The sequence below is a fragment of the Nomascus leucogenys genome, chromosome 22a, assembly GCF_006542625.1.
Source record: "Nomascus leucogenys isolate Asia chromosome 22a, Asia_NLE_v1, whole genome shotgun sequence".
Classification (NCBI taxonomy): domain Eukaryota; kingdom Metazoa; phylum Chordata; class Mammalia; order Primates; family Hylobatidae; genus Nomascus; species Nomascus leucogenys.
The window spans coordinates 39,828,012-39,840,471 of NC_044402.1; the positions used below are offsets into that span (position 1 = coordinate 39,828,012).

The following is a 12,460-nucleotide window of genomic DNA, read 5'->3' on the forward strand; positions in this document are numbered from 1 at the left end:
TATAAGGTCCACAAAGGCAGGGATTTTGTCTGCTGTGTTCACTGGTATACCACAAAGAGACCAGAACTGTGGAACTTAGGGTTTCTTTGAAGACGAGGCCTCTAACAGAAATGGTGCAGTAGGGCAGGGGAGCTAGATTATAAACCACCTACAAATAAAAAAAGATTTGTTAACCCTGAAGATTTTCATGAACCACAGGACACTTGAAGTCCTCCAACCTCAGTGTTCCCCAAGCAGTGGTTCTCCAACTTAGGAAAAAATGTTTGCCCTAAGTGTCTCAGCTTCCTCACTAGTAAAATGGAGATGTCATAAATTTTATAAGGATTGCCAGGCATGGTGGCTCATACCTGTAATCCCAGCACTTTGGGAGGCCAAGGTGGGTGGATCACAAGGTCAAGAGATTAAGACTATCCCGGCTAATATAGTGAAACCCTATCTCTACTAAAAATACAAAAAATTAGCCGGGCGTGGTGGCACGCGGCTATAGTCCCAGCTACTCAGGACACTGAGACAGGAGAATTGCTTGAACCCAGGAGGCAGAGGTTGCAGTGAGTGGAGATCACGCCACTGCACTCCAGCCTGGGCAACAGAGCGAGACTCCATCTCAAAAAAAAAAAAAAATTTATGAGGATTAAGTATAAAGCACTTCGCTCAGCATATAGCACAGGATTTTTTTTTTTTTTTTTAGATGGGTCTTGCTGTCATTCAGTCTGGAATACAGTGGTAAGATCATAGCTCACAGCAAGCTCAAACTCCAGGGCTTAGGCAATACCCCTGCCTCAGTCTCCCAAGCAGCTGAGACTACACACGCACACCACCACACCTGGCTAATTTTTTTATTTTTTATTTTTTTTTTTTAGAGACAGGGTCTTGTTGTGTTAAACATGCTGGTCTTGAACTCCTGGCCTCAAACAATGCTCCTGCCCCAGCCTCCCAAAGTGCCCGGATTATAGATATTAGCCACCACACCTGGCCAGAAGGTGTATGTTTTGTTTGGTTTTTTAAAGAGCACTTCCCTTCCCCTCGAAGTTCCCATAATCCACAAATCTTAAGAAATTAGAAACAAATATAGTGGTCCTAACAAGCAAATGAAGTGGTTTTAACTAAAGCATTTTTGAACTGAGTCACTCATCTAGTTAGTTCAGCCATAAAGGGAAAAAAGTCTCTAAATCTGTTCTTGTTGCTCTTTGTTTAGATTCCCTTGAGGAAACAGAAGTATGAGAACCCAGGGCATGTGAGACTCTCTCAGATCTATCAGGGACTAAAAGTTAGCAGCCCCAGACATAAACCCATCTTGGCGTCATCCACAAAAGCTCTAGGCTCTTTGACTTGAAGGGAATCTCAGAGATGAAGTCTAATACATTCATTTCTTAGCTGAGGAAAATTAAAGGCCAGGGATATTAAGTGATTTGCCCAAGATCACAGAATTAGCAGAAGACAGCCATAGGTCCAGTCTCCTAACTATTTTCTACCAAGCGGCAGCTGACTGAAAGACCCCTGCCCCAATCAGGCTGAATAGTACAAATCCAAATTCATAAATTCAGAATCAACAAAGTTTTAGTCATATAACCCAAATTAATTTGTCTATCGATATAACCCAGCAATACTAGACACTAAAATCAGATGTTCATGAGACCCAAAGCCTTTTTTAAAAACTCCAATGAATTAATTCTACAGACCCAACTTCTTTTTTTAATCCCTTTTTTCACTTTCTGTATTATCCAAGGCCTGTGGGATATCTCACCAACAGAGGTTATTCTCTTGTTAGAATACAAGATCTCAGGTGTATAATGCCCACCAGTCTTCTGGCTTGAGTTTGGCTAATTATTTCTGTGGGATTTTCATTTGTTTGGCTGTTAAGCTAGGAATGTTCTGCTTGTCTGCTGGCATTTTTTTTTTGCCAGCTCTTTATAGAAGGGTTGGCCTTTACTGACTCTGGTAAAGCCACCCCCAGTTGAAGGGGGGGTCAGAGACTGAAAAACACAAGACTATACTGACTCTTCACTCTAGCCTTCTTACTCACTCTATTTTCTACAAATTCAGTAACTGACCAAAGATCAGCCTTATGTTCATGCTATTTCAGAAAGAAATAAAAAACATTCAGAGAAGTGGAGACAAGAATAATCTTGCTGATGTGGAAAGGTTCTACCTTGCTTTTGATTACAGCCAAGCTCCACAAGTTTCTTGAACCACTTATGCCACCTGGTGGCCAGTCCAGATAACACTAATAAAAGCTAAAATTCATGTATTAATATCTCAATCTGTATTGTATTATAACAAATCATACAGGAAGTTGAGGCAACATGGGTTGAAAGAGTTGATTATACCACCCTCGATTCTCAATATTTTTTGTGACATAACCAATTTTTAGCTTTTGGGAAAAATATATTATCAAAGAAAACAATACAAATGTTTTGCACTTCCAAAAAAATATTTCCCTTTTCACCAACCACTCACCAAAAATATCCCAAACCCAACGACTCTAGTCATACAATACATGTGCAAAAAGGGGCTTTAATTCATAAGTAAAATCAATTTTATTAGTAAGGCTCTTTCCACATGTCCAAAGCAAACAATTAATGAATTCCAGGGAAAACAACCTATATACAGTGAAATTAGAAGTATCTCAGAATGACAAAAATATACAAATATGTACACAAATAATCACCGCCGCCTCCGAAAACCTGAAAGGAAGGGAAACCAAGAATGAGGCAAAGGACAGTTGGAAAAGCTAAAGGGACAGGAAAATAGGACATCTAGAGAGAAGGGCTCACAGGGGTGGGGTCTCCTAGGCAGTACTCTGAATATCTTCCCAGGACAAAAGACGAGAAGTAGGAATAAAATTGAAATGGGATAATGGTTCCTTCAAGTGACACTTCATCAGTTCCATTTAGGGAAGCCTGAACAGGAACTGTGGGACCTTAGAGGTAGAATCCAGAGATTCATTTTGTGAATGATGCTGATTTCCAGCTTAAGAAAGAATAAAAGCCCACCTAAGGAGATTATTGCCCAGTATGGAAGACATACTACAGGGCTTGGTGAGACCCAGAATGGCAAATCCAAAGAGTCTCAATTTGTACTCCCCACCTTGCACCTGATCACCTAAGTCCTAGCAGTTCACTGACCTTTTTTCTTCCGACCTTTCTTAGGTATCTTCTTCCGCTTCTTAATAGGATTCTGATCCTGGAGACAGATGGAGAAGTGATGGAATGGCACTGTGGTTCTGAGAGCCAGCATCCCTTCCCAAGTTCCTCATGGTAATAAGCCCCACATACATTTTGCTGAAAGCATCAAAGTCACATCCTACTACAACCATATCTCAACCTCACCTCATCAAGATGAGCAGCTCCCCCTGTCAAAGCACTGATGTCACTGAAGTGTGTAAGGGAATGAAGTTGTGAGCTCATGACATTTGCTCGTTTTCGCCGTCCTTTCTCTCGCTTACTGACGCTCAAACGCACCATCATGCTCTCCTCATAGTTAATCCTGCCAGAGAAAGAGTTTCCAGCAGACTCAGACCATGGAGATGGAAAGCTCCAGCCCAGAACCTGGGTCCAAGTATTTAATCATTTCTTGTTCAGGGAGTTCTCAAGAAGTTTCACAGCAGATCAACATAGTATTTAGTAAGGACATATTGAATGCTCAATTCTGAGCTTCCTCAATGACATGTGCTCTGTGCTAGAACTTCCCTCATGCTAGATATGAATCCATAGCCTATCCATAATATTATTTAAAATATTATACCAAAACTTTTTTTTACTTCAGCTCTATAAGCAGGTTTCCCTCAATGTGTCCTTTCATGCAAATCCATCAACTGCAAAGACTGCACCTGAGCAAAGTTGATGAGTCTGTATTCAATTACACTGCTTTTCTTTCCTTCCCTGAACTTATCTAGCACTCACAATGTCACTATAAAAACCTACCTTTATTGCCTTCTGCACAAAAGTGAGAGCTGTGACAGTGAAACACAGAATTTTAAAGTTGTACTATGTGGAACTGCATATATTCCTCTTTGTACTGCTTTTTTTCCCTCAAATCTCATGTCGAATTGCAATGTACTGCTTTTGCTTTGAACTAAACAGTTGGGGTAAAAATTTTCCTAGTTCCTATCCCGTACTCCAAACTCCTGATTCTTAGAAACTATCATCCCAAAGTTTTCACTCCATTTTCTATATAACGTTAATTCTCTTGGTACCAAACTTAGTCACATTAGTCTAAAGCATGAGGACAGGACTCTAGAGTGTAGGAATAATTTCTAATGCAAGGGCTCAGACCTGTGTTGGTCCTCCTGACTCTGGCGGGTAACATGGGGATGCCGAGCATCACGGATTTCCTCTGGAGCATCTGAGTACTGCTCCTTAAGTTCACGAATGACAGAGCTGCTCAATGCCCGTCTCTTGGCTCGTTCTAGACGCTTCTTTTCCCGCTCAGCTTCTGTTTCATCTATATGATGAAAATAAGCAAGGTTATCCAAGAACAGAGAAAAGAAGAGAAACAGTTCATGCTGAGGAGGCAGCAGCCAAAGTTCATACCATAATGTACTGGAACCAAGCGCGGAGGAACATATTTCTTAGACACTCCTTTCACAGATTTCTTCCCTGAAGCCTCAGACTGGCCATCTTCTGCTTCATCTTCCTCCTCATCCTCAGAGCTCAACTACAAAAGAAATAATGTCTGCAAATTTAGGAAGCATTCATGAGATAAGTGAGAAGAAAACCCAAAGCTGGAGTACCCTGGGGAGGTGGGAATATAAAAAGGGAGAAAAAGGAATCTCATACTCAGCATTCTAACACACAAGTTGGAAAATCAAGTCCTAAGAGAATCCCAGGGGATCCAGGATCACCATGAGGCTCATCTAGGTATACATGCCTCAGAAAAAAATCAGGAGAATAATACAACCCCTTACCTTGCTCATCATATTGCTGGGATGAGGCTTAAAACGAAGTGGGTCGTTCTCACCTGAAATAAACAACCCAAGGGATTTTACAAAATTTGGAACTTTCTGATGGTCCCCACAACTTCATGATGGTCTCCTCACTTACTAAGGCTGCCTGTCACTGCAGTCTTGACCAGCTTGTCAATTTGATACTTCAGTTTTTGGTCCAAGGGACGAAGCTTTTCTAAAACCTACAACATGGTAGTTAATCAGGATTACATTTCCTTCCCAAAATGAAGCACACACCAGAGTCCCTACGTTAAGGTGCCACATAAGGCACCCAAAATATGTACAAAGTAGAGCAAATGAACAGAAAAATACCTTTTCTCGTTTCCTTAAACATAAGAAGACTCACTTAAATGAGAGCTACTATGTGATAGCCTTGGAGCTCAAGACTTAGAAACCTAAAACTCCAGGACGCCAAATGCTTCATACCGTGCGAATCTCCACCAGTCTCAAAACTGCATCATGTCCCTGAAGAGATCCTCCTGAGGCTTTGTCCAGAATGAGGTGGGTCAAATCTATAAGGTACATGAGCAGCAGCTGGTCCTTCACTTCCAAGAAGCTGAGACCCTGAGTTGAACAAAACAGAAAGAGAAGCAGATTTGGTTTTAGCCAAAGAACCAGGATGAAAGCCTAGGGTAAACAGGATGTTTTTCCAAGTTCAAGATTTTCCCAATCAATTCATATTAGGTATCTGGAGTAGTCTCAAGAAGTAGCTATGCCTAAGATGGCCAATGAGAAAGTTATGCTAACACAAGAGAAACAACGCTCAGAGAATTAATAGAAGACAATGAGAAGAGGAAAATCAATAAACTACCCCCCCCCAAAAAGACTGTAACAGGGTTTCTCAATCTCAGAGCTATTGACATTTGAAGCCAGAACATTTTTTGTTGAGGGCTATCCTGGGCATTGTAGGTTTCCAGCAGCATCCTTGGCCTCTTCCCATGGATGGCCCCTCCAAACTGTAACCATCAAAAATGTCTCCACACACTGCCAAATTTTGAATTAATTTAATCAAGGTAATTACCAATTTCCCCCATACAATGGAATTATATGATATAGGTAAAAACAATGATTTATATATAATGACATCAAATTAAATCCATGTCACCACAAGTTGTAGAAAGTGTAATATGACTTCAATTGTGAAAGTGTGTGTGTGTAGGGGGGGGATATGATGAATACATTTTATACACATAGAAAAATGTCTACAAGACAACACACAAGTAACTGCTACCCCTAGGGTGAGATGAGGAAAAGGAAGAAATGGTGTGCTTTAGACTGTGAAAAAGTGTTGCATATATTATTCATATAATTTTAAAAATCTCAAAAAAATGTACCACAGTGGTTATCTCACAGTGGTGATTATACTGATTTTTCATTTTTTTCTTTGGGCTTTTACGTATCTTCTAAACTTCAAGACCTGAGAAAACCTATTTCAGAGAGGTTAAATACTTTGGCCAAGATAACACAGTAATACAAGTAGAGCTAAGATTCAAACTCAATCTGACTCCAACACCTAATCCCTCGATGTCTTTAAGCCAACATGCTAAGCTCTTGAGATCAACACTACTGTGGTATAGAAAGAGAGCAAAGGATTTAGAGTCCACAAACTGAGTTTAAGTTCTGAATTAGGTATTTGGTAGTCAAATATTGAGTAAGTCACTTAACCTTGTGACCTCAGTCTTTTTTTTTTTTTTTTCCGAGATGGAGTCTCACTCTGTGGTGGCCCAGGCTGGAGTGCAGTGGCACCGTTTCGGCTCATTCCAACCTCCGCCTCCCAGGTTCAAGTGATTCTCCTGCCTCAGCATCCCAAGTAGCTGGGACTACAGGTGCCTGCCACCACACCCAGCTAATTTTTTGTATTTTTAGTAGAGACAGGGTTTCACCATGTTGGCCAGGCTGGTCTCGAACTCCTGACCTCGTGATCTGCCTGCCTCAGCCTCCCAAAGCGCTGGGATTACAGCCGTGACCCACCGCACCAGGCCAACCTCAGTCTTATCAGTAAAATACGTACCATATTTCCTTCCTGCCACAAAGAATAATTATGAGGCTCAAATAAGAGAATGTGAAAGTACTTTGTAACCTATAAAGCACCTAGTAAAAGTCTTTGGTCAAAAAGATAAGTTAATATGTATTTGTTCAATAAACAAACAAATATATAGTGATCTAAGAAGGATGGTGGCAACTCATCCATCTCCAAAAGGCACTGAAGTGGCTCAAAGCACCTAAGGCCTGGTGTGGTGGCTCACACCTGTAATCCCAGCACTTTGGGATGCCGAGGTGGGTGGATCACCTGAGGTCAGGAGTTTGAGACCAGCCTGGCTAACACGGTAAAACCTCGTTTTTATTAAAAATACAAAATTAGCCAGGAGTGGTGGCGGGCGCCTGTAATCCCAGCTACTCAGGAGGCTGAGGCAGGAGAGTCACTTGAACCCAGGAGGCAGAGGCTGCAGTGCGCCAGGATCGTGCCACTGCACTCCAGCCTGGGCGACAGAAGGAGACTCCATCTCAACAAAACAAAACAAAACAAAAAAGCATGGTACCCAGGACAAAAACAGGTAAGAATTTGAGAAGCAGGCTCTTCCGATGTGCTTGGGCATTGTCAAATTCAAACTGAGCTATAAGCATATGAGAGAAAAACAAAGATTTAAATTTTTTTAAATAAAAATGGACAATAAGAACATAAGTGAATGATAAAGACAAGAAGGGAGTATATTTTGAATGCTGTTAGTTATCTTTCTGTAAGCACAAATCTGCTGTAACTCCTGTGCTTAAAACTCCTTCAGTGACTCTTATTACAATGATTTTCATACTTGTATTTACCCACAGAATATTTGGCTTAAATACCTTAGGACAAAACCTCAATATATAAAAATAGATAATACCAGAGTTTTCCAGTTAAGCAGGGATGAGAGGTCCAGAGTTGTTCTTCCACATTGCCCCCAACCAGTAATCCCTGAGAAGGTTCTACCAGACCTTAATTTGAAAACTACAATATTTCAATTGTTGCTGTTTTGTCTTTTTCAGACGGAGTCTTGCTCTGCTGCCCAGGCTGGAGCACAATGGCGTGATCTCGGCTCACTGCAACCTCTGCCTCCTGAGTTCAAACAATTCTCCTGCCTCAGCCTCCCGAGTAACTGGGATTACAGACAGGCACGCGCCACCATGCCCGGCTAATTTTTATATTTTTAGTAAAGATGGGGTTTTGTCATGTTGGCCAGGCTGGTCTCGAACTCCTGACCTCAGGTGATCCATCTGCCACAATCTCCCAAAGTGCTGGAATTATAGGCGTGAGTCACCTTTTTTTCTTAGCCTGGCCTTTTTTTTTTTTTTTTAAGACAGTCTCACTCTGTTGCCCAGGCTGGAGTGCGATGGTGCAACCGCGGCTCATGGCAGCCTCAACCTCCTGGGCTCAGCCGATCCATTCACCTCAGCCTCCCGAGTAGCTGGGACTATGGGCACACGCCACTGCGCCCAGCTAATTTTTTTTTTTATGACAGGTCTCACCACATTGCCCAGGCTGGTCTCAAACCCATGGGCTCAAGCAATCCTCCCATTTTGGCCTCCCAAAGTGCTGGGATTACAGGCGTATATTTCAATTTTAAGATGCACATCGTTTTCATATTTTAACATCTCTGAAATCAGGATGCATGTTTCAGTCACAGGCATCTTGGTATTATGTCATAAGCAATTTTTTTTTTTTTTTTTTTTTTGAGACAGGGTCTTGCTCTGTCACCCAGGCTGAATGCAGTGGCACAGTCACAGCTTACTGCAGCCTCAACCTCCCAGGCTTAAGCAATCCTCTGGCCTCAGCCTCCCGAGTGGCTGGGACTACAGGCACATGCCATCATGACCGACTAATTTTTAACTTTTGTAGAGACAGGGTCTCACTATGTTACCCAGGTTGGTCCCAAACTCCTGAGCTCAAGCAATCCTCCAGCCTCAGCCTCCTGAAGTGCTGGAATTACAGGCATGAGCCACCATGCCCAGCCTGTCACATTTTTTCTTAATATATACAATAAGTGATACGTCCCAATTAATAAGTGTCTTAGATTAGATGAAATCTGAAAGTAACTCCTCAGTTGGCCTACAGTAATCTTCAGAGTGATTACTTTTCCAGTCTTATTTCCTACCCCCACCACACATAACACAGAAAGTACATCCTATCACAAAAATGACTTCCTCCTTTCCCTTATCACCATACTTTCAGGCCTTTGTGCCTTTGCACATGTTCCTTCTTTCTGTCCCTCCTGTTTATTCCTCAAAATCCTATCACCTCTTCTGGGAAGCCGGTCCTGAATCCTTCTGCTCTTCTAGCAGTTAATTAATCCCTCTCTTTGGCTGGAGACTCAAAACTCTGTAATGTGACTGCTACTATTAATACTTATATCTATTGCTTTGCTTTGTCTTCCCTCTAGACTTCAGCACAGAAACTGGATCATATTTATGTTTGAAGCTCGAGCACTTAGGATATATAAGACACAATAAACATACAATGAAAGAACTACTGAGAACATTAAGTCAGGGGATGCTTACTGTTTGAGTACATTTTACCTTTTCTGTAGGATAGGCACCAGCTTGAACTTTTTGTGTCAGTGATTGCACTTGTGCAGTTACAGCCATCACCTGAAATTAGCCCAAATAAAACAAGTGACTAGACTATATCAAATCACGTCTGCAAACTGTGAAGAGCAAAAGCTAAGCAATGCCCCCTAAAAATTATCTGAAACACTGTCTAAAGTATAGTACTAACTTCTCACTTCTAGGAAAGTGTAGGAGAGATGGTTCTTCAAAAAGTAAAAAAAAAAAATACAAAACTTTGCACTTCTTAGAGACCATCTTTTACTGAACCACAAGGAGGAGAAAAGGACTGGGAGAGTAGTGACTGAAGGACTGTAATTTTGTTTGTACTGGTTGAACTTACAATGCATAGAACTACATAACTCTCCGACTTATGACTTAATTTCCACTTTACGAGGGTGTAAAAGCAATATGCATTCGGTAGAAACCGTCCTTTTCTCGTGATGCTGGGCAGCGGCATCAAGCCTAAATTTCGACTTATGAGGTTTTCGTATTACAATGGGTTTATCAGACCATAACCTCCATCGTTAAGTCGAGAAGCATCTGTATATAAGTGTGTATTACCTGGGCACCCAACGGGCAAATCATGTTACCATTCCATGCATTGGTTTCCTTAGCTATACGAATAAAGGAAAACTATTCAGATAATTTCTTTTTGGAGTTTTTTGTATTCCCTTGGGTGCAGAATCAATTACTTAGAATTTCTGGCGTGAAAAGGTTTTCATTACATCACTTTACTCTTAAAAGTTTTTGGAAGCATTCATGTATCTCAATCACCAAAGTTTTGAGGTGAAGTACATAAAGTCAAAGCCAATCCGTGACTAATTTATTCCAGAGGCGACACTACTCACTTGCTCCTGGAGATTTTTCAGAAGTGTCACGGCACTTGGCAGGTCTGACTCCAGCACCCCCTACAGAAGGGAGAGGAGGCGTAAAGAAAACTCATTCTTTCCTCAGGATTATAAGAAAGCGGAACGTCTAGGGTGGGAAACTGCCCTCTCTCCGTCAGACACCCCAGACTCGGGGCCTTCCCACTCCGGTTCACAGACTCGCCTTAAAGCCAGCCCCTTGGGTTACTGGACAGGAACGGTAACTCTAGGGAGGCCGCCTCCCTGAAGCAACTTTCATCACCACCCTTCCCTGGTACCAACGGTTTGCCTCCAGCCACTGAAGGCAAAGGAAAACACCACAATAGCTACGCGAGGAAGAAACCACACCTGACTCACCAGCGCCGCCATCTTCGCAAGGCCCACCCCTTCCGGTTCCGTACTTCCTGAGCGCTAAGGGCGTCTTGATAGATTTGATAGACAACTGCCGCTTGCAAATCTAAGCCAATACGAATAAGGGCTCTCTCACTTCCGCCCCCAACAGGATAAACGAGAGGAGGAGTCTGATCTGGCCAATGGAATAAAGGAACTGGCCAAATTCGTCAGTCAGAAAGAAATGTCAGGACGAAAAAAAAGAGCACTTGGCAAAGAGCGTGTGATTGGTAGACTGAGTAAAATGATTGACGGCAAGCCAATAAGAGACAGGCAAATAATTGATTGACAGTTGGAAGAACCAATAGAAAAAAAGGAATGAGCAGAGCGAACTTAGCGCGTATTGGCTCCCGTCTGCCGCAGAACCGAGAGTCTTTTTTCACTGCACTTTTCTTGTAGTGCCTGAACCGGCCGCTAGGTGACGGGCCTCGGCTTCGCTTTGCGGTGTCGACATTACGGAGCCGCCATTGCTGGCTGCTCATCCAACGGCCACCGCGCTAAATGCCTCACCCCTGGGATCGATTCTGTAACAGTACTCCTTGTGTGACCGTGGACAAGTCACTCGGTCTCTGAGCCTTCTTCATCTGTAAATAAGAGAGCGGGGCTAGAGAAGTCCAGAGCCAGAATTCAGAAACCGACTGCGAGGACACCTGCCGTCTTGGTGTGCACCGTGGAGCGCTGAGAAACGGCTCCAATAACGCCCCGACACTCTTCGCTCCTATCAGTTTGGGGACATGAAAAGAATACGTTTTACAAGTTGGGGAACCGTTCATATTTACATGACTTACCCCGGTCACACAGGTCTTCAGCAGAACTTGGTTCAAACTCTGGCAGTGCATGTTTCAGTATGACCTGCCTCATCATTACCCAGTGCTTTCAGATGTGTTCGCTCATTCTGGTTTCTCACAGTCTGGTGAAGTAGGTTGGACGGATACTCATTGTTCCCATCACATGCCTTAGGAAATAAAGCACCGAAAGAGTGAATGATAGTGTATAATTTTTGTTCACAACCGTCCAGCAGAGCTGGGTCTAGAAATCAGATCTTCCTGACTTGAAGCTGTCTTTTGGAATTAAGAATGACACCTGTATCTGGGCAGCTGGGGTAAGAAAATCCTGGTATCTAGATCTTGCTGGATTCAAGAAGGCAGGAGGGTGTTCAGTCCCCACTCCTCTAACATTTATTTGCTGCTTCAGGCCCACTGTGGAAGCTCAGGATGCTGTTGCAGCATACTTAGTCAATTATCCAGTAGCTTTTGTAATGTTTTATCAAGATTTGTATTATGAAAAGTTTCTATTTCTACATAAATTTTCGGACCTGTCTAATTAGATCAGCAATAAACTTTTCCTTTTCGGGGAATTTGAAATTTAGTTTGTTCATATGCTTTATGATATCAATGAGAAAACAAATTGCACTGCCATATTTTGGGGTTTTTTTGAGACCGAGTCTCGCTCTGTCGCCCAAGCTGGAGTGCAGTGGCGCGATCTCGGCTCACTGCAACCTCCACCTCCCTGTTCAAGCGATTCTGCTGTCTCGCCCTCCCGAGTAGCTGGGGCTACAGGCATGTGCCACCACACCCGGCTGATTTTTTTTTTTTTTTTTAAGTAGAGACGGAGTTTCACCATGTTAACCAGGATGGTCTCGATCTCCTGACCTCGTGATCCGCCCGCCTCAGCCTCC

General features: G+C 42.6%; 1 protein-coding gene across 2 annotated transcripts; it reads right to left on the reverse strand.

Moving 5' to 3' along the window:
- Window positions 1-2,498: 2,498 nt before the first annotated feature.
- NGDN (neuroguidin) lies at window positions 2,499-10,785 on the reverse strand. 2 transcript variants are annotated; one of them, XM_003260655.3, is made up of 11 exons: window positions 10,750-10,785; window positions 10,375-10,434; window positions 9,497-9,568; window positions 5,372-5,509; window positions 5,043-5,127; window positions 4,907-4,959; window positions 4,533-4,656; window positions 4,275-4,443; window positions 3,330-3,486; window positions 3,126-3,183; window positions 2,499-2,684 (listed from the first exon to the last, which is right to left on the reverse strand). In XM_003260655.3, the coding sequence occupies exons 1-11, from the start codon at window positions 10,759-10,761 to the stop codon at window positions 2,665-2,667; spliced, it is 948 nt and encodes a 315-aa protein (XP_003260703.1). In that variant the 5' UTR covers window positions 10,762-10,785; the 3' UTR covers window positions 2,499-2,664. The 2 variants fall into 2 exon arrangements, with proteins under 2 accessions (XP_003260703.1, XP_030659269.1); XM_030803409.1 differs by having other exon boundaries at window positions 10,741-10,766.
- Between the last annotated feature and the right edge of the window lie 1,675 nt (window positions 10,786-12,460).